Raw genomic sequence first — 22,979 nt, forward strand, 5'->3', positions numbered from 1 at the left:
ACTTATGACTTATGAGGAGTGAGGATATCATTGGATTTGACCTGAAGGTTTTCTCAGCACATGCCATGTCAGAACTTTCATTAGTCAAATAAGGATATTCTTTCATTCAAAAGGGCAGACTTTATTGAGGAAACTTCCAGTTGCTGACACTATGGACTATGGAGGACAAATCTTTGGACCTGACCCAAAAATTTTCTCAGCACATATTTTCAGTTGATAAAAAAGGAATTTCTCCAAGAGGGTTAACATCATTGAGGAAACTTTCAATTGCTGACATCACTGAGGATATCTTTGGGGTTATTGACCCAACTTGAAGTTTTCTCGACACATGTCAGTATTTTTAGTAGTCAAATAAGGATCAGCTCCTTCAAATAGAGCTTACATCATTGAATAAATTGAAGATTTTATCAGAAAAGTTTCTAAACTAATGTCAGTATTCCCAGAACACTGTTTGGAAGGTGCATAGATCCAAATTCTACTAAAAGTAGTCAACAATAGCCTTTGAAACGTGATGATTGATAATGTGAATGCTTAAGGAAAAACCTTTGATTTTAACGCAAAAAGGGTTGAAACGATGTATGAAATCAACTGAGAACTCGCCTATCCCCTCATGATCCACTAAAGTACCTACCTACAAATCAAATTTGACAAAAATAGGTCAGCAGTGGCCTCTAATCTCAGTTCAGAGATGAAAGGCACGAGGAACACAATTCAGCAAAAATGGCCTAACAAACAACCAATGCTTCAAGATAAGAAAGGGGTTAGAGTGACACATCAATAGCTTTTCCAACTTCCCCTTATGAAAAATCCAACTTCAGAGATCACCAAATAACCTTTCAATTCCTCACATTAGGTACTGAAGGAATCTCCAGATCTGACCCATGCGATTTCTTCACAGCATGTCAGTATTTTTGACCCAATTTCAAGGGATCCTGCAAGTCGACAAAAGCTCAGTACAAAGGGTTACTCTCTGAATTGGTTAAGGAAATACATCATTGAAAACAACATAAGAATAAAACATGAGCAAATGTAGAGAGGTCTTTTCAGGTTAACTAGTCAGAAATTAGTATCATTTTTAGACTCTAAAGGGCATTTTAAAAAGCTGAAAGAATTTCTTAAAATCTAATTTAGACAGAGGCAGAGTTTTCTGCATATTTTTAGTAGTTGCGGCTTTGAAGGAATATCACATTTCATTTTTTCGATTTATGGATTAGTAAGTTCATTTTTCAAGAAAAATAAAACAAAATTTGTTCAAATTAAGCCAAGAAACTAAAATTTGACCCATATCCTATTTTGAGCATGGCAAATCGATTGGTCGCAACTCCGAAGAGTTTTTAAGCCATCCTACAAAAATGGGTCAAATTAAATTCGTCACCAACGAACTTGGCTAATCGTCCTCGAAGTTCATTTTTGATCCATTTAGGCATAAGTGTTTTAGAATTCGTTTCTTTTGGTTCAAATTCAGGCTTTTCTCGAGCAGGTATTCAGAGGAAGGGGCGGGGGAGAGAATTAATATTTCCAAACGCGTCAGATGTCAAACTACATACGTTAGTTTGAACTCCATAACCGACCTTTCAAAATTGATTGGTGGCGGTTTGAATCAGTCTTGAAAGGGTTTCCAGTAGATTTTGAATTATTTCAGTTCTTGAAAAATACCATGAAAACAGATACGACTTAAACCGACAAAAACGTCAAGATTCGTACGCAATTTTTTCTAAAAAAAAAAGTAAGTTCAGAAACCAGAAAAAACTTGAAAAAGGTAACAAAACAGATTGACAAAAGGATGAAGAAAACATTTTAATGCAAAGAAGTAAGACTTTTGGACAATTTCTTTTTTAAAAAACGAAACTTTTGGAAACATTTTTGGAATAGAATTGAGTTTTTTTCAGAAATTTTACCAAAAACCGAGAATTTCTGTCATTTTTTAGTAAAAAGGAAGACTTTTTGGCAATTATTAGCATAAAAATGATACTCTATTGTAATTTCTTCCAAAAAAGCGAGGTTTTTTTGTAATTTTTTGGTTTTAAAAAAAAGACTTAGATTGAGATTTTTTGGAAATTTTTAAGCAAAAACGACAATTTTTATTAACTTTTAGCAAGAAACAGAACTTTTTGGTAATTTTGGCAGAAGCGAGATTTTTTGTGTTTTTTTTTGCAAAAATTTTTGTTGAAGAACAAGCTCTTCTTTGACATTTCGAAAATTATTGGGGAAAAGTAAGACTTTCTGGAATTTGTGGCGAAAAGCGACAATTTTCAGCAATTTTCAGCATGAAACGAGATTTTATGACAGTTATGACAAAAGTCGACATTTTTCTCCATTTTCAGCGGAGAGCCAGACTTTGAAAGTTTTCGGAGTAACACATTGGAAAAATATAAGAAAGTATATAAATTTGCAAATTATTCACTTATTGGTCTTTATTCCTCAAGATGCAAAAAATTAAATTTTAGAGCAGGAAAAAAGTTACTTCAGTAACCAAAACGTTGGAAAAGCAACCAAATGTTAATTTCAGTAACTTGAGCAGCTTTATTACTTGAAAACTTGAGTCCAAATCTGTTGAAGGAAATCTGAGTTTTTGACATTTTTCTCGAAATTCTTCAAAAATTGCGAAATGAAATTCAAGATCATAAATTAAGCCAGGAGAGAACAGAAGATAAATAGAGAGCCAAGATTATCTTACGGAATAAATTTCAATTAATGAATTCTAAATTTTTTCTTCTAAAAAAAAAGGTCAACATTTGAATGAGTAAATTTCAATCTGATGGTGTTTTGCTCAACTTTCAAATTAAAGGGCCACTGCAAGCAAATTTCAAAAATTCAGAATAAAATGATCATCGAAACGAACAGAATTTCAAAAACTCAACAAATCCTGTTGATTTCATAATTGAAATCGAAACCAAATTGATAAATCCTTCGTGACTTTTGGATTCAAAATTCAAACTTTCTAATGACTCGAAAAATTATCTCATTCAATCGTGGACTTTGATTACAAAATTCGAAGAAAAATTACTCTAACATCGAAACAATTCACATAAACCGATCCTAGTAACTCTTCGTTCAGGTAAAAGTTGCAAATTTTCGATATCTTACGTAAAACAGCTTCCTGGTAGAAAAACACACCTACAAATCACGATTCCAACTCAAAAATTCTTGTAAAAGTTAATGATTTGGACGCTGAAACCATGACATTTAAAAATTCACACTCAAGAACACTCTTTAAAAATTCACACTCAACAACACTCTTATTTCAATCACATTCCAATAGTGAAATTTTTCAACGTAAACGAAGCTTATGACTGTTCAATTTTTCATTTTACATACGTCTGGTTAGAATAAAAGAAACACGTCGAGGTACTCGAAATAATTCTCACATTTTTCATGTGTTTGTATTTTGAAGTACCTACTACCTAGTTCGATACAGCAGAAAGAGGGGAATCCAAGAATCGAGAAAAAGAGTAAGGGAAGAACACTTTAGCATGTCTTTTTAACGTCATTTGGCAACTATTTCACATTCGCATCACATAAGGTCGTTTAAAACCGTATCATACGTGAAACATAGTAAAATAACTCTAGAAAAAATGTACAAATCTGTTCGAAACTTGTCAAATTACCCTTCAACTTGTCAGAACTTATGCAATGCAACGTTAAGGTTGAATAGTAATTAGCATCAAATTTTCGTCGTCCAAGTTACAAGAATAATAGACAATTCAAACAAACAGTAAATAATTTTAAAACATCGTAACAATATAACAAATGTTTGAAAACTTAAAAGCACGTTCTCATTCTGCCTGCGACGAACACGTTAGGCAAATTATTCAACGTTTACGAAAAATCGCGAAGGGTTCAATACTTCGTTGTTTTGTTTCGAAACACATGACATGAAATCGAGTCTATCGATTTCTACGAAACTCGACGAAAACAAAACCGAGATGACATTTATTTAGGTACGTTCGTGTAACTTTATTCGATTGAATTGGAATATTTTTTTTTCGATTTTCATTACAACGATGATGAAATACATCTTGACACAATTTGGGTTACAGTGATATTTTGTTCAGAGCATTAAGTGTTTTGAACCGAGAGATTCGAACAATATTACGAATCAAATTGCTATAAATTACGAATAGAATCGAGAATTTCACCCAAATCCCTTTGTGACTGGAATGAACCTAGTTCAGTATATGTGACAATAGAACAAGTACCAACATTAACCTAGGTTGTTAATCGATAAATCGATACAATAGAGATGCAGATTCTTACCTCTTTCGCTTCCATCCATGATTTTCGTATCGCACATGATGATTTCTCAAATAAACACAATTTCACACATCGCCATCACAAAAGTAAGTCATAATCATAACCACTATCCAAAATGTAAAAACCAGTGCCCTCAAGGTTGAAAAATTAGGTCAATACATTACTAACACAATTAAAAAGCAATGATCGATGCGAAGTTCTTCGAACAAACGATATTTCCGATAAACAACCGATTAAGCACCAAAATTATCGCGAAATAATTCAAAACTAGCTTTTTGAAGCAAAATATTAAATACTGTACACACAATTCGAAGTCGGCAACATCAAAACAATGTACTCAATGTACATACACTACAGGTGAGTTTATTGACACCAGAGATGGAACGATTACCGATTATAATCGATTATAGCCGATTATAATCGGCCGATTAAAATAATCGGACAGCATCGATTAATCGGCCGATTAATCGAATCTTGGCGCTACCTATATTGTACTAATATTTCAGGCTTTTTCATTGGTCAATGGTTAAGTTGCAATGGGCCAAGGTACCGATCGTTCCGCATGACGTCATGTTTTGCTGTGTTTGGCCGTCGATTTAATCGACCGATTAATCGCCGTCGATTAATCGATTATTTCCGATTATTTTGAAGAAAATCATCGATGTAGCATCGATTATAATCGATTCCATCTCTGATTGACACATAAACGGACATTAACCGTGAAAGCGCCATTTTGAATTTCTCACACAAGGATGATTTTGGTGCCTCCGCGATAAACCATCAGCACGTGTTTTATGGAATTTTTTCACAACGTTATTGTTTCGACAGTTTGTACGCGGGGTGGGGTTGGTACACTTTGTGTTTGTACGTCATGTTTACATTTTTTTTTTGAATTTTTTTTTAATCTTATCATTTCATTCAGATTATGGTTCATTGATAATGACATGAAAATTTACGATCTTCGCATTCGTAAAATTTCACAAGACCGGTGTACAAAATGCGATGAAATACTAGGTAAATATTTCTTTTTCTATGATAATTTTTCACTTACTTAATCCATAAATCTTTCTTTTTCGCAGATCTGAAGCAACCATGACACAAAACACTGATGAACTGTACCCATAGATCTGAAAGTAAATGCAAAATAATTACGTTTTAGTCGTATAAATACGTTAAAATGGTTCACTCGAAAGAAGATCTGTCGTTCTCGACCAACTGCTGCAACTTCCTGTCGATATTGAAACGTAAAGTATGTAAATTTCAAAACCATAAAGCTATATTGCTTATAACCATCATAATGTTATACCTTTTCGGAGCATTTACCCATGTTTTCGAGCTAAATTACGATACCGATTTCAATTACCCTTTGAAACAAAACATAGTCGAATGTGTTCAAGCATTAGCAGCTGAAAAACCACTCCCACATTGTAATATTATCAACTCGTACAATTACTCTTTCATAATCAACAATGAGAAGAAATGTATTCGGTCAGATAACTCCTCGATTAGACTAGTCTTGATAATAAAATCAGCTATTGATAATTTCGGCCGCAGATTAGCCATACGAAACACCTGGGGATACGAAGAACGTTTCTACGATGTTGGAGTAAAACGTATCTTTATGTTGGGTGCGACTCGAAATAGAACAATTTTACAAGCGATAAGCAACGAACAAGAAGAATTTGGAGATATAGTTCAAGCCGATTTCTTCGATACTTATTATAACAATACGATCAAAACAATGATGGCATTTAAATGGGCTGTTAAATATTGCGACGCGAAATTCTACCTATTTAGTGACGACGATATGTACATTTCGGTGAAAAATATCCTCAGATTTATTCGTAACCCGACCGAATACCCCCAATACTTGCAACGATCCAATGATAAAGAAGTTGACAAACATTTGAATAAGGTTACAGAGTATGATTTGCCCGAAGGGGTGAAATTAATATCCGGGTTTGTTTCGTTTTCTTCTCCTCATCGGCACCAGTGCAGTAAATGGTATGTTTCTTTGGATGAATACCCGTATCATAAATGGCCCCCTTATGTATCAGCTGGTTCATATATTGTTTCGAGAGAGGCGTTGAAGGAAATGCATTATGCTAGTTATTATACTCAACATTTTCGATTTGATGATATTTATATCGGTTTGTTGGCTAAAAAATTGGGTATCGAGATGTTCCACTGTCCTGAATTTTATATATTTAAGAAAATTTACGATAAGAGTAGTTTTAAATATGTGTTAAGTTCGCACGGTTACCATTCTAGTGAATTGATTAAAATATGGAATGAACAGAAAATGATGGGTAATGCTTGATGTTTGTAGTGTTTTGAGATAGGTATTCTTTTTTAGCTGTGATCATTTTTAAATACGTGTATTTTTTCAACTCAATGCTATAATGTGATTATCCTTTAAATTTTACATAAAATGCTCTTTTTATAGATCTGATTATATCAAATTTCTAGTTCTCATTAGGTATTTATATTTTAAGGTTGTTTTTTTTTTTTTTTTTTTTTTAATGAATGTTGAGAATTTTCTTTGATTGATGTATTGTGATTTGCGTGTTTTTTGTGAATGCTTGTGGTTATTTATTTTGATAAATTAAATATTCATTTTTAAACGTTTATTTTTTTTTCTAATGGAAAGGAAAAATTAATGAATTTTTTTTGTGTAATAATTCGAAACGAAAGTCGAAACCTACTTGTTCTAAAATTTTCGTTTTCGTCTTCTTGAAATTGAGATGTTGAAAAGAAAAGTGAAAACCAAAAATTTGTGATGTGATCCCGTATCCAGGGCTCGTATTTGGTACTTTAATACCTTTTTAAGTGACTTCAAAATATTGGAGTAGCTTTTTGAAAAGAACAAAAAAAAAAAGGAAAAATGTTGATGTACAGTATCTTGTTTCTTTCCAAAAAAATTCCAAAAAGCCTCATCCTTTTTTGTAAAAATTGCCCAAAAGTTTCACTTCTCTGTCAGAATTTGCCAAATTCCTATGAATAAAATTGCCTAACGAACTTTTTTTCTGAAATTACAAAAAAGCTTCACTTTTTTTCAATCAATAATTGTCATAAAGACCTGTTTTTTGTCAACAATTGCCAAAAATTTACATTTTTTAACATAAATTTCTAATAAGTTTCATTTTTTTTTACCGAATATTGATATAAAAAAAAGTCCTCTCCATTCTGTTTAATTTAATCAACGAAGTCTTAAGCTTTTGGCCAAAAATAGCCAAAAGTCTCATATTTAATCGAAACTGCTAAAAAACTTTTTTTTTACCGAAAACCGCTTAAAATTTTTGTGTTTTTTTCAAAAAATTCCAAAAAATTATTTAAAAAATGTGCCTGCAAAAGTCCTGCTTTTCCTCCAGGAACTGTAGCTAAAAAGCCATATCTCCTGGTGAAATTGTCAACGTTGTGCTTTTTACCAAGAATTGCCATCTCGTTTTTCACCAAAAAATTCCAAAACGGTCTAATTATTCTTCGACAAAATTTTTGAAAAACTCGTTTTTTGTTGGCAAAAAACGAGTTTTTCAAAAATTTTCCAAAAATGCTTACCTCATTTTTTTTACTTAAAATTTTCAAATTTAATGATTTTCCTTTTCCCCAAAATCAGTCAAGTCCCGTTTTTTGCCCGAAATTGTCAAAAAGCTCGCCTTTTGCTTTGCGATAAAATTGTCAAAATCTTGCATTATTTTTTCTTGCTGTTTACCAAAAATTACCCAAAGCTTCCACTTTTTTGCTGAAAACTGCCAAAGTGCAAAAAACTAATTTTTTGGCTAAAAATTTCAATTCTTTGCCAAGAATTAATTACTGAATAACAAGCTTTTTGATTTTTGAATGGCAACTTCTCGTTTTCTGCCAAAAATTCAAAAGTTGCCTAAATTTCACACTCACAGTCCTTCCTAGTTCTTTTTGCTTAAATTGTTAGTTTTGCGTTTTGTCAAAAGTGACCAAAAAAACGTACCAAGAAGATAGGAAATGAAATGATCCAACTTTTCTGACAAAAATTGCGACCTATGATAGCGACCAAGAGTCACCTTTTTGTCCAGTCAAGAATTTCTAAGAAGTATATTTTTTTGCCAAAATTGTTGAAGTCTCGACTGTCGATAGATTATTTAATTTTATTTGCTTTTTTTGCCTGCATTAAAAAGTTTTGCTTGCATTTTGTTTTTGTCACTTTTATGGTTACTTTTTCGAGCTTTTTTATTTTTTAGTGATTAAAGTCACATTTTTTTGGGAAAAAATCCAACCTAACCCTTTTTTGATCACAGCAACAGCAAGTTCTTTTCTTTCATAAGTTTAATTTTTTGAAATAATTAATAATCTCCACTCTCCGGATTTCTATTTCTCTGATTTCACCATCAATCAAATAATCAAATTCTTCAGCAGATGCAGAACCAGAACCTTTGAAGTTCGAACTGTCACTCGGTTACTTCCTTTCCTTTGCCATTCAAAATGTCAAAATCTGTCTTATGATGATTCGTAGACTTTTATTTATTTATTTTCTGACTTCAAGTTCATCCTCTATCGTCAAATTCTGTCCATTCTAGTAAATAAACGTTCAATTTTACCAAAGTTCAAATCAAATCCCTTCATAGTTCAGTTCATATCCCAACCTGAAATCAATTTTTGATTTTGAATTTTGATTTTTCATTTTTGAATAAAAATTCAAATTCAAATTTTGAAAATTTGCGCTCGTGTTTCATTTTAGTGTTTCACTACAATGCCTCGATAAAACGAAAAAAAGTAAAATGTCCATCACATTCCGAGTCGCTCTCGTGTCAACACTGCTCATACTGCCTCGCAAAGAACAACACGAAAGCATAAAACGCGAATTTTGCAAAATGTAAATGTTTACAATTTCACTTTTTCAGTTTTTTTCTTCGTCGAACGAGAAAAATGATTAAATTTTCAGTTGAATTGATCGTTAATTGTCGACAGAGAGTACTAGTTAAGTAGCTTACGGTCATGAACGAAAGATAATCAAAGCGAACCTTTACGTAATCGTAAGTTTGTATTTTATTTTACTCTATCTTTGGCTTGCTTGAGCGATAAAAAAATGCAGCTGTTTTAAAACCTTATACGAGCGTTTGGCAGTCTGTCGATCTCGACCATGTCACTGTTAAAATGCTTCAGACACAAGTCTTCTTCGTCCGAGCAGGAAGACATCAGAGTAGTCGATCTGACTAGTTCAGATCTGAGTGAAGTTCCTATGTCGATAGTGCTTCACGAACGAACCTTGGAAACTCTGACATTATCTTCGAACCACATCCAAGACTTGCCACTGCCACTGTTCCATTGCCAAAATCTCACCACACTAATCCTCTCCGATAACGAACTGAGTTACCTGCCATCGGCCATCAGCTTATTAGTGAATATACGCGAACTAGATGTTAGCAAGAATTACATTCGAGAGGTTGATAACGCTATCAAAGGATGCAAGAAGTTGGCCTCTTTAAACTTGAGCTCGAATCCACTGGGACGATTAACCGATGGAATAACGCAACTCATATCTCTGGAAGAACTCTACGTAAATAGCATAAAAGCCGATTTTTTACCAGCCAATATTGGCAGATTGGCGAAACTCAAGGTACTCGAAGTACGCGACAATAATCTCAACTCTTTGCCCAAAACCATCAGCAGACTGACCTCCTTGATACGATTAGATATCGGCGAAAATAGCTTTCAATTGATTCCAGAGGAATTGAAAAACGCTACTCGACTTCAAGAGCTTTGGTGTGATTTGAACGAAATCGAGATCATACCTTCGTTCGTCAGCAACTTCACCGATCTGGTGTACTTCGACGTATCGGAGAATTTAGCCAGCGCTGTACCCTCGGCTATCTGCCATTGCTCCAAGTTGAATTTCTTGAATTTCAACTACTGTAATTTGCAAGTGTTACCGGTTAGTTTTAAAAACCTGAGTTATCTGGTAACTCTGAAGGTGGAATACAATAACTTGGAGTATTTGCACGATTCTATCGGCGGATTAGTCAACCTAGAGGAGTTATTTTTAAACAACAATAAACTCAGACATCTGCCAGTGACCATCGGTCTGCTACGTAAACTGATCATATTTCATTTAGATGAAAACATGCTGTGCGAATTACCGCCGGAAATCGGTAGCTGCGTTAGTTTAAAAGTGCTGACTTTGCGATCCAATGAGATCTCGTATATACCCGATGAAATAGGCCACCTGAGCAAACTATCGGTTTTCTCGTTAACCGACAACTGCCTGCAATATTTACCTTTATCCATACTCAAGCTGAAGAATCTATCTGCTCTGTGGCTATCTCACAATCAAGGCAAACCTCTCATACCACTTCAGCACACTTACGATCACCATCAAGGCAAACGTATCCTCACTTGCTACCTGTTACCTCAACAAAAAACACTCAGAGAGTGCACCCCTGAAGAAAGGAGCGTAGACGATGGCTCTAAATTGATCAATCGCAATAGTCATATCAAATTCGAATCCGATTTAACCTTCAGTTTACCGACTAATAAATTAACCAGGGTACCGACACCTCATCCTAAAAAACTTCGAGAGCTGGCTAAAATCACTAGGAGTAGTGATAATGAACAAAAAACGTTCGCTAATCCTTTCTGCGTACCCAGTGAAGCTCCAGCTTTCGCTCATTCGTCGTCGTCTCATTATAATGGAGATGCTCGATACGAATTTACGAATCTAGATTGCCAATCTAGCTCGGATAGTGGGTTTAGTTTTCAAAAATTAAAATTAGAAGACGATATAACGTAGCTTTATTTAATGACTGTTTTTTAAATTTTATCAAAAATTTATAAAGTTCCTCTCGATACTTAACGTGTTTAATTTTTAATTCGATCAAAATTGCCATTTTTATTTTAAATTAACGAGCTTAATTTTTATAACCAAATAATTTTTTTTTCATCTTGTATTTTGTTTTTTTTTGTTTTGTATAAACTTTACAATTATTATTGCAAATTTTGTCAATTTTTTTGATTTTTTTCTTTCTCAATGTGAGTCAATTTTACAAATGTTTTAATGTAAGTGCCTTAGACATTTTATTTTATTTTTTCTCTTTTATCTATTTTTTTTTTCATTTGTGAATTTTAATTTTTTATACACTATTTGCATTCTCGTGTGCGTGTAACCTTTTAAATAAATTTTTATTTATTATTTATTCGATTTTTTTTTTGTTGCTTTGAGTAGTGTTTTGCTTTAGGTGATATGCTTTGAGTTCTGTTGTTGGTTGAATTCTAAGATTGATTGGGAATTTTGGGTTTTGTGATGTGTTTTGTGTGTTAAATAATTTGGTATGGGGAATAGAATATTATATAGAAAATGCTGCGAACAGAGAATGAGGAAGGGAAGGGGTAATAGATTGGTAATCGTGGTTTATGAATTCGTCTGTTAATTTGTATAATATTTCTACATTTTTTCCCCCAAAAAATGTTTTTCATAAATATTTAATTTTGAAAAAAAATTTCACTGTTCAAATTTTTATTTTTTAAATTCTTATCTAAAATTTTTTCTAGCTTATTTTCAATTATTTTTGCTAAAAATTAAATCAATTCTGCTAATTACCATTTTTTTATTTTTTTATTTTTTAAACAATTTTTAAACTTCTTCCTTTAAACCAACTGAATTTTTCGACATTCAAATCATTATGAAAATAATCTGCCAACATTTTTCGAACCCAGTTTGAAAATAAGCCACGATTTTGCCAATCCCTGATGTCACGCTTTCGACTCTATACAATTTTAAATAAATCGCAGTATAAACAAAAAGAAAAAAAAAGGTCTCGTGACGATGATTATTGAAAGAATCGTAACCGAACAAAAATACTTAATAATTCATCATCCTGACATACTTTTTTGCTTTTGTTCTAGGCTCTGATGAATTGAGTGGTTCTCAAAATGCACTACAAGAATTGGTTACTGTTGTTGATATGTTTAATTCTGCGATTATGCTGTTTAATTTCAAGAGATTCGTATTACGTGCCTGACGAATACTGGCAATCTTTGGAAGTAGCTCATAGATTGATTTTCGGGTATGTTTCAATTATGACGAGATCGATAGACGATAATTACGTCCTACGTGGATGGGTTATTTAAGATGATGTGATTTTAGATACGGATATTTGACTTGGGAATGGATCGAGGGTGTTCGAAGTTACGTGTATGTTGGTTGGATTGCTTTGTTGTACCAGTTTTTGAAGTTTTACGGATTGGATAGTGCTCAAAATTTGGTAAGTTTGGAGCAATTATTTCGAATCGGTTGAATTGTCACTTTTTTCTCCTCCCTTCTGCATTCTTTCTCTTTGGCAGAATCAATTTCTAAATATTCATAGCCTAGGTTCACGCCTATAGCAATTTCATCACGAACATTTTTTGCCCCCCCCCCCTCCCATCTCCCTCTCACTCATACAGCTTCGATAACGACGAATTATGCTTTAATTTTTTCAATTTTTTGTCATTCTGTTTTTCAGATTTGGTTACCGGTGATCATCCAAGCTGTATTTTCAGCCATAGCCGACACCTATTTCATATCATGGGCGTACAAAATCTCACACAAACGTCAAGCCTACTGGAGCGTATGGTGCTACATGACGAACGTATTTTTAGCCTACTGCTCTACTCGTACGCTGACCAACACCATTGAGACCAATTTGACATGCATTGCTTTATACTACTACCCTTGGCTGAGACGCGAAGTAGGAAACGTGAAATATTTATGGTTTATTGGTCTGGCGTGCATTATTAGACCGACAGCTGCCTTGATGTGGGCTCCATTGTGTTTTTATGCGATTCGCGAATCGAGCAGTCCGATAAAGTTGGTCATTTTCAAGTATATTCCTATAGGGTGAGTATATAGGAGTAGGTAATAGCATTGGTCGTTATGCATTTTTCATTTTTGTAAAATATTGAGAAGGTCATAATTCACCTGTCATTCGAGAAAATTATGATGAATTTTGACTTGAGCCTTCCTTTTAGTTGGAGAAGGGGAGATGAAATTTCATTTCGTTTCAGCTCCCAATAATTTACTCGTACAGGGAAAAGAATATTTGTGGCTCAGATTTTGAGAAAATTGTATAATTTTATAGGAAATTTGATATTCTCATTGCAGAAACAGGCTGTATTGATTTTTCACCCTTTTTTTTCAAATTCAAGGGGTTCCCAAAATTTGTAATTTTCAATTTTTTTTCCAAAGTGAAGTATCTGACAAGGGGAGAATCTACATAAAGCCAGTCAATTTGAAATTAAATATTCAAAACATGAAAATCAAAAAAACTGGTAGTTTGTAATTATTACAATATTAAAAAATTATTTCTTTTTCAATTTTTTTTTTTTAAAGAATTAAATGAGCAAAAAATGTAGGTGTAGAAAAGTGAAACGAATGAGGTTTTCCGCCCTCCCCCCCCCCCCATAAAAAGTAATGAGAGTTGAAATTTATTTCTCGGGAAGTATTTTCAAAATTATTCTCTGCCATTTTTTGGTAGGTACATATTTCTAGAACCTAATCCAATTTCAACTACATAAAGCCTGAGATATTGGATACATAAGGTATCAATTTCTGTAAAAATTTGGTCAAAAATGATTTTTTTTTGAGTGAAAAATTTGCATTATTTTAAAAAATGGAATTTTTCACTCCCTTCTCCTGCCATTATCTTTCCACAAGAGTGAATAAAAGTTGAAATTTTAAATTTACCACCAATCATTTGCATAAGATTTTCTTGAATAACTTCTCTCCATTTTTTGGTGATTTTTTGGACACAATCAGATTCCAATTCCAAGTGGGGATGGCAGGAATTTGCAGAAGCAATTTTCGTAAAAATTTATTCAAAAATATTTTTTTTTTCAAGAACAAAAAAATTGACAATATTTAAAAAATGATCATTTTTTTCCCCTTCTCCCATTTATTCTTTAAAACAGTGGTTAAAAGTTGAAATTTATCACCAATCATTGAAATAAGATTTTTTTGAATTCCCTTCTCTCCTCTCACCAATTTTCGCGGTAATTTTTTGAACATCCTCAGAAGTCAGATACTAATTTCAAGAAAGAGGGGGGATTTGCACCTGCAATATTGATTAGTTGAAAAAATTTTCATAAAAATTTATTAAATTTTTTTTGAGACGTCTCAAGAAATGGTATGTACCTCTTCTTCCATTATCTCTCCAGAAAAGAGGATAAAAGATGAAATTTTTTTACCGCTAATGATTGGCATCGATTTTCAAAAAAAATTCTCTCCTCTTTCCTTGTAAAATAATTTTTTAAAAAAATTTTTTCTTTGAACAAAAAATTGATTACGTCTGAAAAAAAATGGTATTTTTTACCCCTTTCTCCTCCTATTTTCTCTTCAAAAAACAAATAAAAGTTCAAATGTACTTATCACTAATAATTTTTGGCATGGGCTTTTTTTAGTACCCCCACCCCCACCCCTCAATAGTTTTGGGCTATATTTTGAACACAATCAGATGCCAAGTTCCAAGAGGAGGGAGGAGGGGATTTTCACTCGCAGTATTGATTAATAATAAAGGCAATTTTCATAAAAATCATCTTTTGAAAAAAAGATTTGACACCTGCAGTATTGATTGACATATTAGGTGCAGCAATTTTCATAAAAAATTGGTTAAAAACTTTGAGTAGTTTTTTTTTCTTCCAACAAAAGAATTGTATGTTTACCCCCTCCAAAAAGAGTCATATAGAGGGCATCAGTTTCCTTAAAAATTCAATCAAAAATAATTCTTCCACATTTTTTGAGCAAAAAATTTACAGAATTGAAAAATAGCAACCTTCCTTGCCCGCTCCCTCCAGAATCATGTGAGATTAGAAATTCAAAACCAATATTAATTTATTTTGGACCCATTTTTGGAAATTTTTTTCAATCGCCTTCATTCTCATTTTTTCCTGAAACTTAGTACGAAGAGCTGATTTTTTATAAAGAATTTTCACATAACGTTTATCGTTCTGATCGTCCGTCCGTCCTGCTCCCTTTCCTGGGCCCATCTGTCTTTATTTTAATACCAATGAAATTACTTCATCCCCTCATTCAAAGTCTCTTTCGTCATTAGAAGAAACAGGGAAATTAATTTTAAAAATACCCATTGATTTATGTATTTCTATTCCAAATTCGATCGTCCCTAATCCATTGAATATCGCTTTCAGATTAATCATTTTATCATTTTCAACTCTGGTAGACAGCTATTTCTACGGAAAATGGGTTCTTACCTGGTGGAATTTCTTCCAATTGAATATCGTTCACAACATCAGCGCATTTTATTCGGTTCAATCGGTCGGCTGGTATTTGATGTTGGGATTACCAGTGGTGCTGGGCCATGTGGTGGTACCTTTCTACTTCGCAATGGGTTTTCTCATTCAAGATCGTTCTCCTAACGATGGATTTTTCCATAAAATGGTCTACTCTGTAACATGTGCGTTGATTGCGTACAGGTAAGAATTAATCAAGCAGGGTATATCTTAGATCAAGGTAGCTTATTAAGTAAAGTAAACTCACCAAATGTGTGTTTGTAGTACCATTCCACATAAAGAGTTCAGATTCGTGCTGCCATTGTGTCCTCTTATGATACAGATTGCATCTTATGGTATACATCGATTCACCTGCGATATGAAAAAGTAATACATACATATGTATAATGGTTATTTTTTTTTTCAAAAATACTCGTCAGAAGATTGAAATATGTATGTGAGATTAACAATGCTGTTGATTTTCTTTCTGATGCAGAATTTACGGATATCTCATATCATTGACCATATTACTAGTCAATCTTCAAGTGTTCTATTATCTAAGTCAATACCATCAAGTGGCCACTGTCAAAGTCATGGATTACTTGAGATCTCCTTCGAATAATTTATTATTTTTAATGCCCTGCCATCAAACACCTTTATACAGGTAAAATCTTCAGTGAATTCGAATCAATCAAATTGTTTTTGATGAATATTTATAGGCCGATTTTCCTTAGAACAAAGGAGAACCAATTACAAAATCCGTTTTGGAAGCCCAGGAGTCTAAATCCACCAATATTTTGCTTGTCTGATGATTTTTTTTTGCCGGAACATAAAATCATCTCACAAGCTGTACGGATTTCAACAAAATTTGCTCAGATTCCTTATTTAGACTTGGTTTGGCTTATAAATTGAGGGGTTTGAGTGGGGATGACCTTTGGTCAATTCAATATTTGTGGATGTCCAAATTTTTTGGAGGGGGTAGAGAGGGGTCAAAAAGGTCAAAATGTCAAACTAAAAACCAATCGATATGAAATCAAAACTTGTATGACATATCCAAAAATCAGCCTCCTAGAGCAATTTGGAGGGGAGAAAACCGGTTTTATTCTTGTTTTTTTGACCTTGAAAAATCTTGCAACATGTCCCTACCTCTTCAAATTGACCTTGGAGGCTGAAATTTGGCAAGTACATCCAGGGGGGGGTGTCCTAGATGTCCATTTGGAGGTTTCAACTTTTCAACCCCTCCCCACTCTTTTTCAGCTTCAAAAAAGTGTATTTTTGCACACTTGTTTACCGGGTTTTGACAGTTTTTGATTTTGTATCATCGCTGGAGCCTCCTCAAATTGACCTAGGAGGCTGAAATTTGGCAAGTACATCCAGGGGGTGACCTAGATGTGCATTTTGGGGGTTTCGACTTTTCAACCCCTCCCCACCCCTTTTCAGTCACTAAAAACTAAAAAGTGTATTTTCGCGCCTTTTTTAACGGGTTTTAATAACGGTTTTTGATTTTCTTGTATCATCCCTAGAGCCTCTCCAAATTGTCCTAGGAGGCTGAAATTTGGCAAGTACATCCAGGGGATGACCTAGATGTGCATTTTGGGGGTTTTGACTTTTCAACCCCTCCCCACCCCTTTTCAGTTACAAAAAAGTGTATTATTTTCACGCTTTTTTTGAGGGGTTTTAACTGCAGTTTTTTATTTTCTTGTATCATCGCTGGAGCCTCTCCAAATTGACCTAGGAGGCTGAAATTTGATATGTACATCCGCGGGGTGGTCTAGAAGTGGCTTTTGGAGGTTTAGACTTTTCAACCCCTCCCTACCCATTTTCAGCTACAGAAGAGTGGATTTTCGCGCCTTTTTTGGTTACATTAAGATTAAGACCCTTGAATGGGTACTCATAGCTTTCTTACCTTTCAACCTAATTTTTTTCTATTTTGACAGCCATCTTCATATGAACATCACCACACGATTTCTACACTGTGATCCAGATTTCACCAATAACCCGAGATATACCGAAGAAAGTGTTCAATTTTACCGCAATCCGCTGCTATGGCTCCAGAAAGAATACCCTGATGAACATTCTACCGAGAATCCAACCCATATAGTATGTTTCGATGTGTTGGTGCCTGTGATAAAGAAATTCCTCGACTCTAGAAGATATCAAGAAATGGTTAAATTATACCACGGCACCCTGGTACCTCCTAAAATAGGCAATTACTTGATGGTTTTTCAGCGTACAGAAACAGATGTCATCACCTGAAAGTTGATTATTGAAGCTGACCGGCCCCAGCTTCGTTTCAGTATTTAATTTGTGAATAAATATCATTCCGAGTTTGTTGTGTAGCTCAGAGTTTTTTGAGGATGGAATTAGTTTTAAAAGGTCGTATGTAGTTTTTTGGAGGATTTTTTAAAAATGTGATTTTGATTTTTTTAGTCGTAAGATATTTTTTTCAATTTTGTTTAGTTTTTTTTGGTAAGAAATATTTATAGTTTTGATTCCTTTTACGATGTTTTATGTTGTTTAAAAAACCTAATGCATTTCATCACTCTTAATTAAGTACGTATTTTGTAGTGTTCTATTATTAGTCAACTTTTTTTTTCACGTGTATTTTAGAATTATTTTTTATATTTTTTTGCAATGTGATAAAACGATATCAATATAGAATATAAATTTGTAGATCGGTGTTAGTTTTGATGCATCTCAATTCACCTTGTTTTTAGAGCTTGATTTTCTTCTGGGTCGGGGATAAGGACGAAGATGCATTGATTTAAATCTTTAGAAAGGGTCAAGAGGGATTGAAAAAGTGACCCTCCTCCTCCAAAAGGCTCTTTGGAGTACCCTTCGAATGTTTATGTATAAAAAAGTGAGAATACAGGCACTAGGCAGTTTTCCAAAAACAAAAAAAAACGATGAAAAAACATTTTTCAAACAACGAAAATAAAACGGAAAACTGTGATAAAAAATATACTCAACCTTTATGGTAAAATTGTTCAAAAATTTCTTCTTAAAAATTAATAAAAAAGACAAAATTTCAGAAAAATTTTGAAATTTTCTATTTTTTGGAAGTTTTGTCAAAAATTTAACAAAATATAATTTTTTTGAATTTTTCAAATTTCATTCCAAGGCATAGAATTCGATTCAATAATTTTTTTTTCATCCATTCAAAATTCACCTGCATAAAAATTATTTCGAGAAAATCATCGAAAAATAGGCAATAAAAAAAGAAAAAATCAAAACTGACAAATTGCTGGTCACCAAAATACCAAAGTAAGGGTTAAAATTTGAATTTCTGAAATAAACGATGAATAATTTCCATCATTTTAACCCCCCAAACAATTATTCATCAAATTATTACCAAAAAAAAAACTATCATTGTAAATTTTCTGTACTTATTTAATGGCCCAAAACAATATGGTAGATTACAGTAAATGGAAAACCATCGAGGTACGTAACATTGCCTTGACTATACCTACTCATACGTCTTTATAGATTTACATATAAATGAAATGTTTAGTTATCTTCGGACGAAGACGACGTTCACCCTTTTATTGAAAATGGTACTTTGTTTCGATTACGACACGAACATAGGCTACGTAAGATGGAGGATCGTAAAAAAGAAGAATTTGCTTTCGAATGTCAAAGAGCCAGGTACCTCTAACTACCTACTTTGAAAATGAAATAAGTTACATATTGCATCGCATTCGCATCCATTAATTTTTTTAAAACTAGGTTTCAATTCTGAAATCTACAATACCTACCTATTATGCTTTATTTTGATCAGTTATCTGGATCGATTAAGTAAACTGGAAGCTTCGATGGAAAACAATGAAAAACAAGGTAAAGAAAACGAGGAACTTGTAGAAAAAATGAAGGAACTGCAAATCGAAGAGAAACAATTGAAAGAAAAAGAAGAAAAGCTCAATAAGCAGGTATTGACCTCGGTCATTTGCAAAAATGGCGCAATTTGTTTCACCTAACGGCTACCTGCAGTGTTACCAGTATAGGCTCATAATAAATGTAAAATTTATAATGTCTGTTATCGAACAGGTGGTAGCTTGGTACATCGACACGATTTGTAAACCAGGATTTTCTAAGGCTCAAATTAATAAATCAGACGAAAAACCCGAAGATTTCGAACAATTCATCGAAAATAACGAGGAAAAATTACAGCATTTTGGCCACTTGAAGACGTTCGAAGAGACTCAAAATTTCCTCATTAATCATCCTCATTTGATGTGCAGAAACACGTTGTATTATTTGATTTCGTACGGAATAGAATTACATTTACAAAGTGTCTGTATTCTCCTTTGCTTACCTATTTTCTTTCCTCTGATTTTTTTTTTTTTTTAATATGTACCCATTTAAAAAAAATTTAAAACAGGATAAAGATAAGCTAAGAAGTGTCAGTCGTCAAATCGTGTGCCTGGAGAATATTTTAGAATTATTTAAAAAAGTCACCAAGAACAGGAAAGAAGTTCTCGTTAGTTTTTTTCAAAAGTACGACCATCTTTTTTTTTTTTTTTAATGAAAAACTCTAATTTTAATTCAATTGTATGATTTATTTTTCAGCATTATCTCGTCAGATGAACAAACGAAACATGATTTTAAACGAGAATACCTCAAAGTTGAAAAGCAAATCAAAGAATTGGTAGAAGAACGTATTCAAGAAGAAGCTGAAAACCCAGTCAAAGATGATGATCATACTTATGCTCTCAGTGCTGAAGAAGTTTACAAATCATTACCAGAAGTAAGCTTTTTAACCTCGTTTTTCAATCGAGAGTGCTTGCAAAATATTTTAGGCTATTTTTAACTCTTCAATTCCATAAGATTATGCGGAGTAGATCTCTGACAAGTTGGAAGTACCTACATATAAAACGATTTTTAAACGGTTTTTTTTTTCATTAAAAAAATTCTCTAAAATAGTCGACGAATTAAAAAAAAAACTAAAAATTGTTTTACAGATGATTTTGATATTTGTCATTAATCATTGTCATTACTAGAGACTTTTAGAAACAAATCAACTGGAAAAATCTAAAAGAAAAGAATTGAAGTAAAAAGATCAAGAGACCAGTGAAATTTTGATTTTTTCAGGTTTTTGAGACCCACTTTTAACATGAGTAGGTGTATCAACTATTGAGTAGGTAACTAGAAATACATTTTTGGTCAACTTTTTGGAAAAAGTAGCAAAATTGGCACAAAATCCCTTTATACATTCACAATTTTGCGAATCATCTTTCCAGGAGCTTTTTTTGATAATTATGAAATTGAAAAAATATTTTTGAAGCCTATCTTTTTTTTTAAATAGTGAAAAAAGGTCCATTTTCATCAGTCAAGTACGAAAATTAGACCAAAAAATTACTTTTGGAGTGCAACTTTTTTGAAAAAAATGAAAAAAATAGCAAACAATTCGATTTGGCAAAAATTTTGTGAAAAATTGTTTTTACTTTTTTCTAGTCCTTTTCTAATTTCCTGTCGTATTTTTAAGGCTCCAATTTTTAAAAACTATGTAGGTAGGTACCAAAAAAGAATCGTTCAAAATTTGATTTGGCGTCCAAAACTTTGATTTATTTTTGGTCTTTGAGAATTATTTTCGATGATTGACCAAAAAGTGGGTAAATATTTTTGGGGTCTTGAAAAAAAAAACACTGTTATTTCTTGGCAAATTGCATTATTTTATCATTTTTATAGTTACTAGTTTTATAGCATTCAAAGATCCATTTCCAAGTGGAATAATTTTTAGGAGCCAATTTTTTAAGAAAAATAGCAAAAAATGTCAAAATGAGTATTTTAATGGACTTAAAAAAAAAAAATTTCTCATCAGATTTTAATATTATTTTGTACTTAATGTTTTGACGCCCTTCTGGGGAGTATTGACAGGTAATTTAAAAAGTAAGTAATTTTCAACATCTGCATACAACTTATAAAAAAAAATTGCAAACAACAAAAAAAAATCGATTTGGCAGTAATCTCTACTTGACAAATTCTCTTTTCTAGTCTAATTTTATATTTTGGAGCATTTTCATTTTAAAACAGTTTCAAAATTTAAGGTCCATTTTTTGGTAAAAAAAAGTCCTAAAAATCGGACTGAAAAACAATCATTAACAATTTGGTTTTTAAAATAAATTTTCTCAGCGTTTTGGGATCCACTTTTGAAGTTTGAAGAGTTCGACATGATCAAAATATACTATTGAAGGTGCTTACAGAATTTCAGTTGAATCACCCACAATTTAAAAAAAAATAAAACTTGTAAACTTAACTCTTCAAAACGCTAAAAAAATGTTAATTTGACTGAAAAATAATGTGAGAAAATTTCAGTCGCTTTGAAGTAATTTCCCGCCATTTTACAGCAGCCTTGTAGGAAGTACGTAAATGTCTGTTCCTCAAAAATAACCTGTTTATTCATATCAGAAGTGATATGGAGATTAACACAAGACCCAATTTTTTGGTCAAAAATTAGAGTTTTAGGAATTTTAAAGATTTTCAGAAACCTGATTCGTTAATTACGCAAAAAGTGTTCCAATTTCGGTCAAAATTTACCAAAATTCATCAAATTTTCATTTTTTTTTCTGGAATTTAGGGACTTAATGTGAGCCTTTGAGAGAGATCGTGTCAAAAAATGAAGTTGAAACTCGAGATTATTATCAATGAAAACTCAATAAATCATAAGTCACGTCCCCTTTCCAACTTTATAAAAAATTGGAAATACTCGTTGAGGAGTTCAGAGTTGAAATTAATTTTTTTTTCTTCAAAATTTGATAACATTCAAGAGGAGAAGGAGGTCACAATGGACCAGATAGAAATTAGGCAGGATATGACCAACCGACTAAAAAATACACTATCAACCAGGAAAGAAAGTGCCCTATGAAATCATACATTAGAGAGCGTATTTTTTTCGGTTTCAGGTACATCACTTTTTTTTTTTTTTTTTAAAAAAGAGCATTCAAAAAAACTGACTCCTGAAGAATGAAAGGGGAAAATTTCAAACTGCATAAAAACATGAAATTGGTATCGAATACAATATATTTTCGAAAGATTGACCCCCAAAAATCAACACTGAGCCAATTATATATTTACCATTCACTCAAATACACTATTCGTATTAGAAAATCATCTGAAATAATTTTTTTTAATTTCCACAGGAAATGCAGCATTGTTTCCTCGCCAGTGACAAAGAAGCTCTGGCCAATGTAATTCACAACATGCCCGAAGATTTAGCTAATTATCATATGCAACGTTGCATCGATTCCGGTTTATGGGTTCCATAATAACAATATTCGTTATCTCGAGTGAATCAATTCAAAACAATCCCTATGAAATAGCATCGAGTCTTTCATATTATACCTACAATATTTCATGTTACTCATCAATAAATTTTTAAAATTTTGAAATTACTTGAAAAAAAATCAAAAAAATCGAATTCACTTATAAAAATGAGGACGGGAAGGGGGAGGGGAGACGAAGTGAAAAAAAAATGGCCTCGATACTAAAAAATAAAA

At 32.8% G+C, this 22,979-nt stretch overlaps 5 protein-coding genes across 7 annotated transcripts in view; 4 read left to right on the top strand and 1 right to left on the bottom strand.

Moving 5' to 3' along the window:
- usp (ultraspiracle) overlaps positions 1-5,378 on the bottom strand; it is a 94,833-nt gene extending 89,455 nt beyond the window's left edge. Inside the window, exon 1 of one of the 2 annotated variants that reach the window (XM_065347185.1) lies at positions 5,306-5,378. In XM_065347185.1, coding sequence (XP_065203257.1) covers positions 5,306-5,348 — 43 coding nt within the window. In that variant the 5' untranslated portion in view covers positions 5,349-5,378. Of the gene's footprint in view, positions 1-4,257; positions 4,952-5,305 lie in introns of those variants that run through there. The other variant, XM_065347186.1, reaches the window with a different exon arrangement.
- Positions 5,363-18,159, top strand: PIG-B (phosphatidylinositol glycan anchor biosynthesis class B). Of its 2 annotated transcripts, none has more exons than XM_065347179.1 (8): positions 5,363-5,503; positions 12,130-12,290; positions 12,371-12,488; positions 12,729-13,102; positions 15,406-15,690; positions 15,772-15,873; positions 15,983-16,150; positions 17,424-18,159. In XM_065347179.1, exons 2-8 carry the CDS (start codon positions 12,157-12,159, stop codon positions 17,740-17,742), a joined length of 1,500 nt encoding a protein of 499 aa, XP_065203251.1. In that variant the 5' UTR covers positions 5,363-5,503; positions 12,130-12,156; the 3' UTR covers positions 17,743-18,159. The 2 variants fall into 2 exon arrangements, with proteins under 2 accessions (XP_065203251.1, XP_065203250.1); XM_065347178.1 differs by lacking the exon at positions 5,363-5,503 and adding an exon at positions 9,081-9,263.
- LOC135833398 (beta-1,3-galactosyltransferase brn-like) lies at positions 5,432-6,875 on the top strand. The gene has a single exon (XM_065347189.1). It carries the CDS (start codon positions 5,432-5,434, stop codon positions 6,572-6,574), a length of 1,143 nt encoding a protein of 380 aa, XP_065203261.1. The 3' UTR covers positions 6,575-6,875.
- On the top strand, positions 9,260-11,420 carry LOC135833393 (erbin-like). Its single transcript, XM_065347176.1, has one exon. The coding sequence runs from the start codon at positions 9,371-9,373 to the stop codon at positions 11,015-11,017; it is 1,647 nt and encodes a 548-aa protein (XP_065203248.1). The 5' UTR covers positions 9,260-9,370; the 3' UTR covers positions 11,018-11,420.
- Positions 18,160-18,714: 555 nt separating the features above from the next.
- On the top strand, positions 18,715-22,875 carry LOC135833388 (hsp90 co-chaperone Cdc37-like). Its single transcript, XM_065347170.1, has 7 exons — positions 18,715-18,927; positions 18,998-19,131; positions 19,265-19,412; positions 19,531-19,776; positions 19,865-19,980; positions 20,053-20,230; positions 22,623-22,875. Exons 1-7 carry the CDS (start codon positions 18,880-18,882, stop codon positions 22,746-22,748), a joined length of 996 nt encoding a protein of 331 aa, XP_065203242.1. The 5' UTR covers positions 18,715-18,879; the 3' UTR covers positions 22,749-22,875.
- Positions 22,876-22,979: the final 104 nt, after the last annotated feature.

This window comes from Planococcus citri, chromosome 1, assembly GCF_950023065.1.
Source record: "Planococcus citri chromosome 1, ihPlaCitr1.1, whole genome shotgun sequence".
Lineage (NCBI taxonomy): Eukaryota > Metazoa > Arthropoda > Insecta > Hemiptera > Pseudococcidae > Planococcus > Planococcus citri.

Excerpts from the sequence above, each read along its gene's own strand:
- LOC135833388 (XM_065347170.1), top strand. The coding sequence starts at position 18,880 with ATGGCCCAAAACAATATGGTAGATTACAGTAAATGGAAAACCATCGAG. Across the intron at positions 19,132-19,264 it reads TTCGAATGTCAAAGAGCCAG|TTATCTGGATCGATTAAGTA; the intron begins GTACCTCTAACT and ends TATTTTGATCAG. Across the intron at positions 19,981-20,052 it reads CTCGTTAGTTTTTTTCAAAA|CATTATCTCGTCAGATGAAC; the intron begins GTACGACCATCT and ends TTTATTTTTCAG.
- LOC135833398 (XM_065347189.1), top strand. The coding sequence starts at position 5,432 with ATGGTTCACTCGAAAGAAGATCTGTCGTTCTCGACCAACTGCTGCAAC.
- PIG-B (XM_065347179.1), top strand. The coding sequence starts at position 12,157 with ATGCACTACAAGAATTGGTTACTGTTGTTGATATGTTTAATTCTGCGA. Across the intron at positions 12,489-12,728 it reads TGGATAGTGCTCAAAATTTG|ATTTGGTTACCGGTGATCAT; the intron begins GTAAGTTTGGAG and ends TCTGTTTTTCAG. Across the intron at positions 16,151-17,423 it reads CATCAAACACCTTTATACAG|CCATCTTCATATGAACATCA; the intron begins GTAAAATCTTCA and ends CTATTTTGACAG.
- LOC135833393 (XM_065347176.1), top strand. The coding sequence starts at position 9,371 with ATGTCACTGTTAAAATGCTTCAGACACAAGTCTTCTTCGTCCGAGCAG.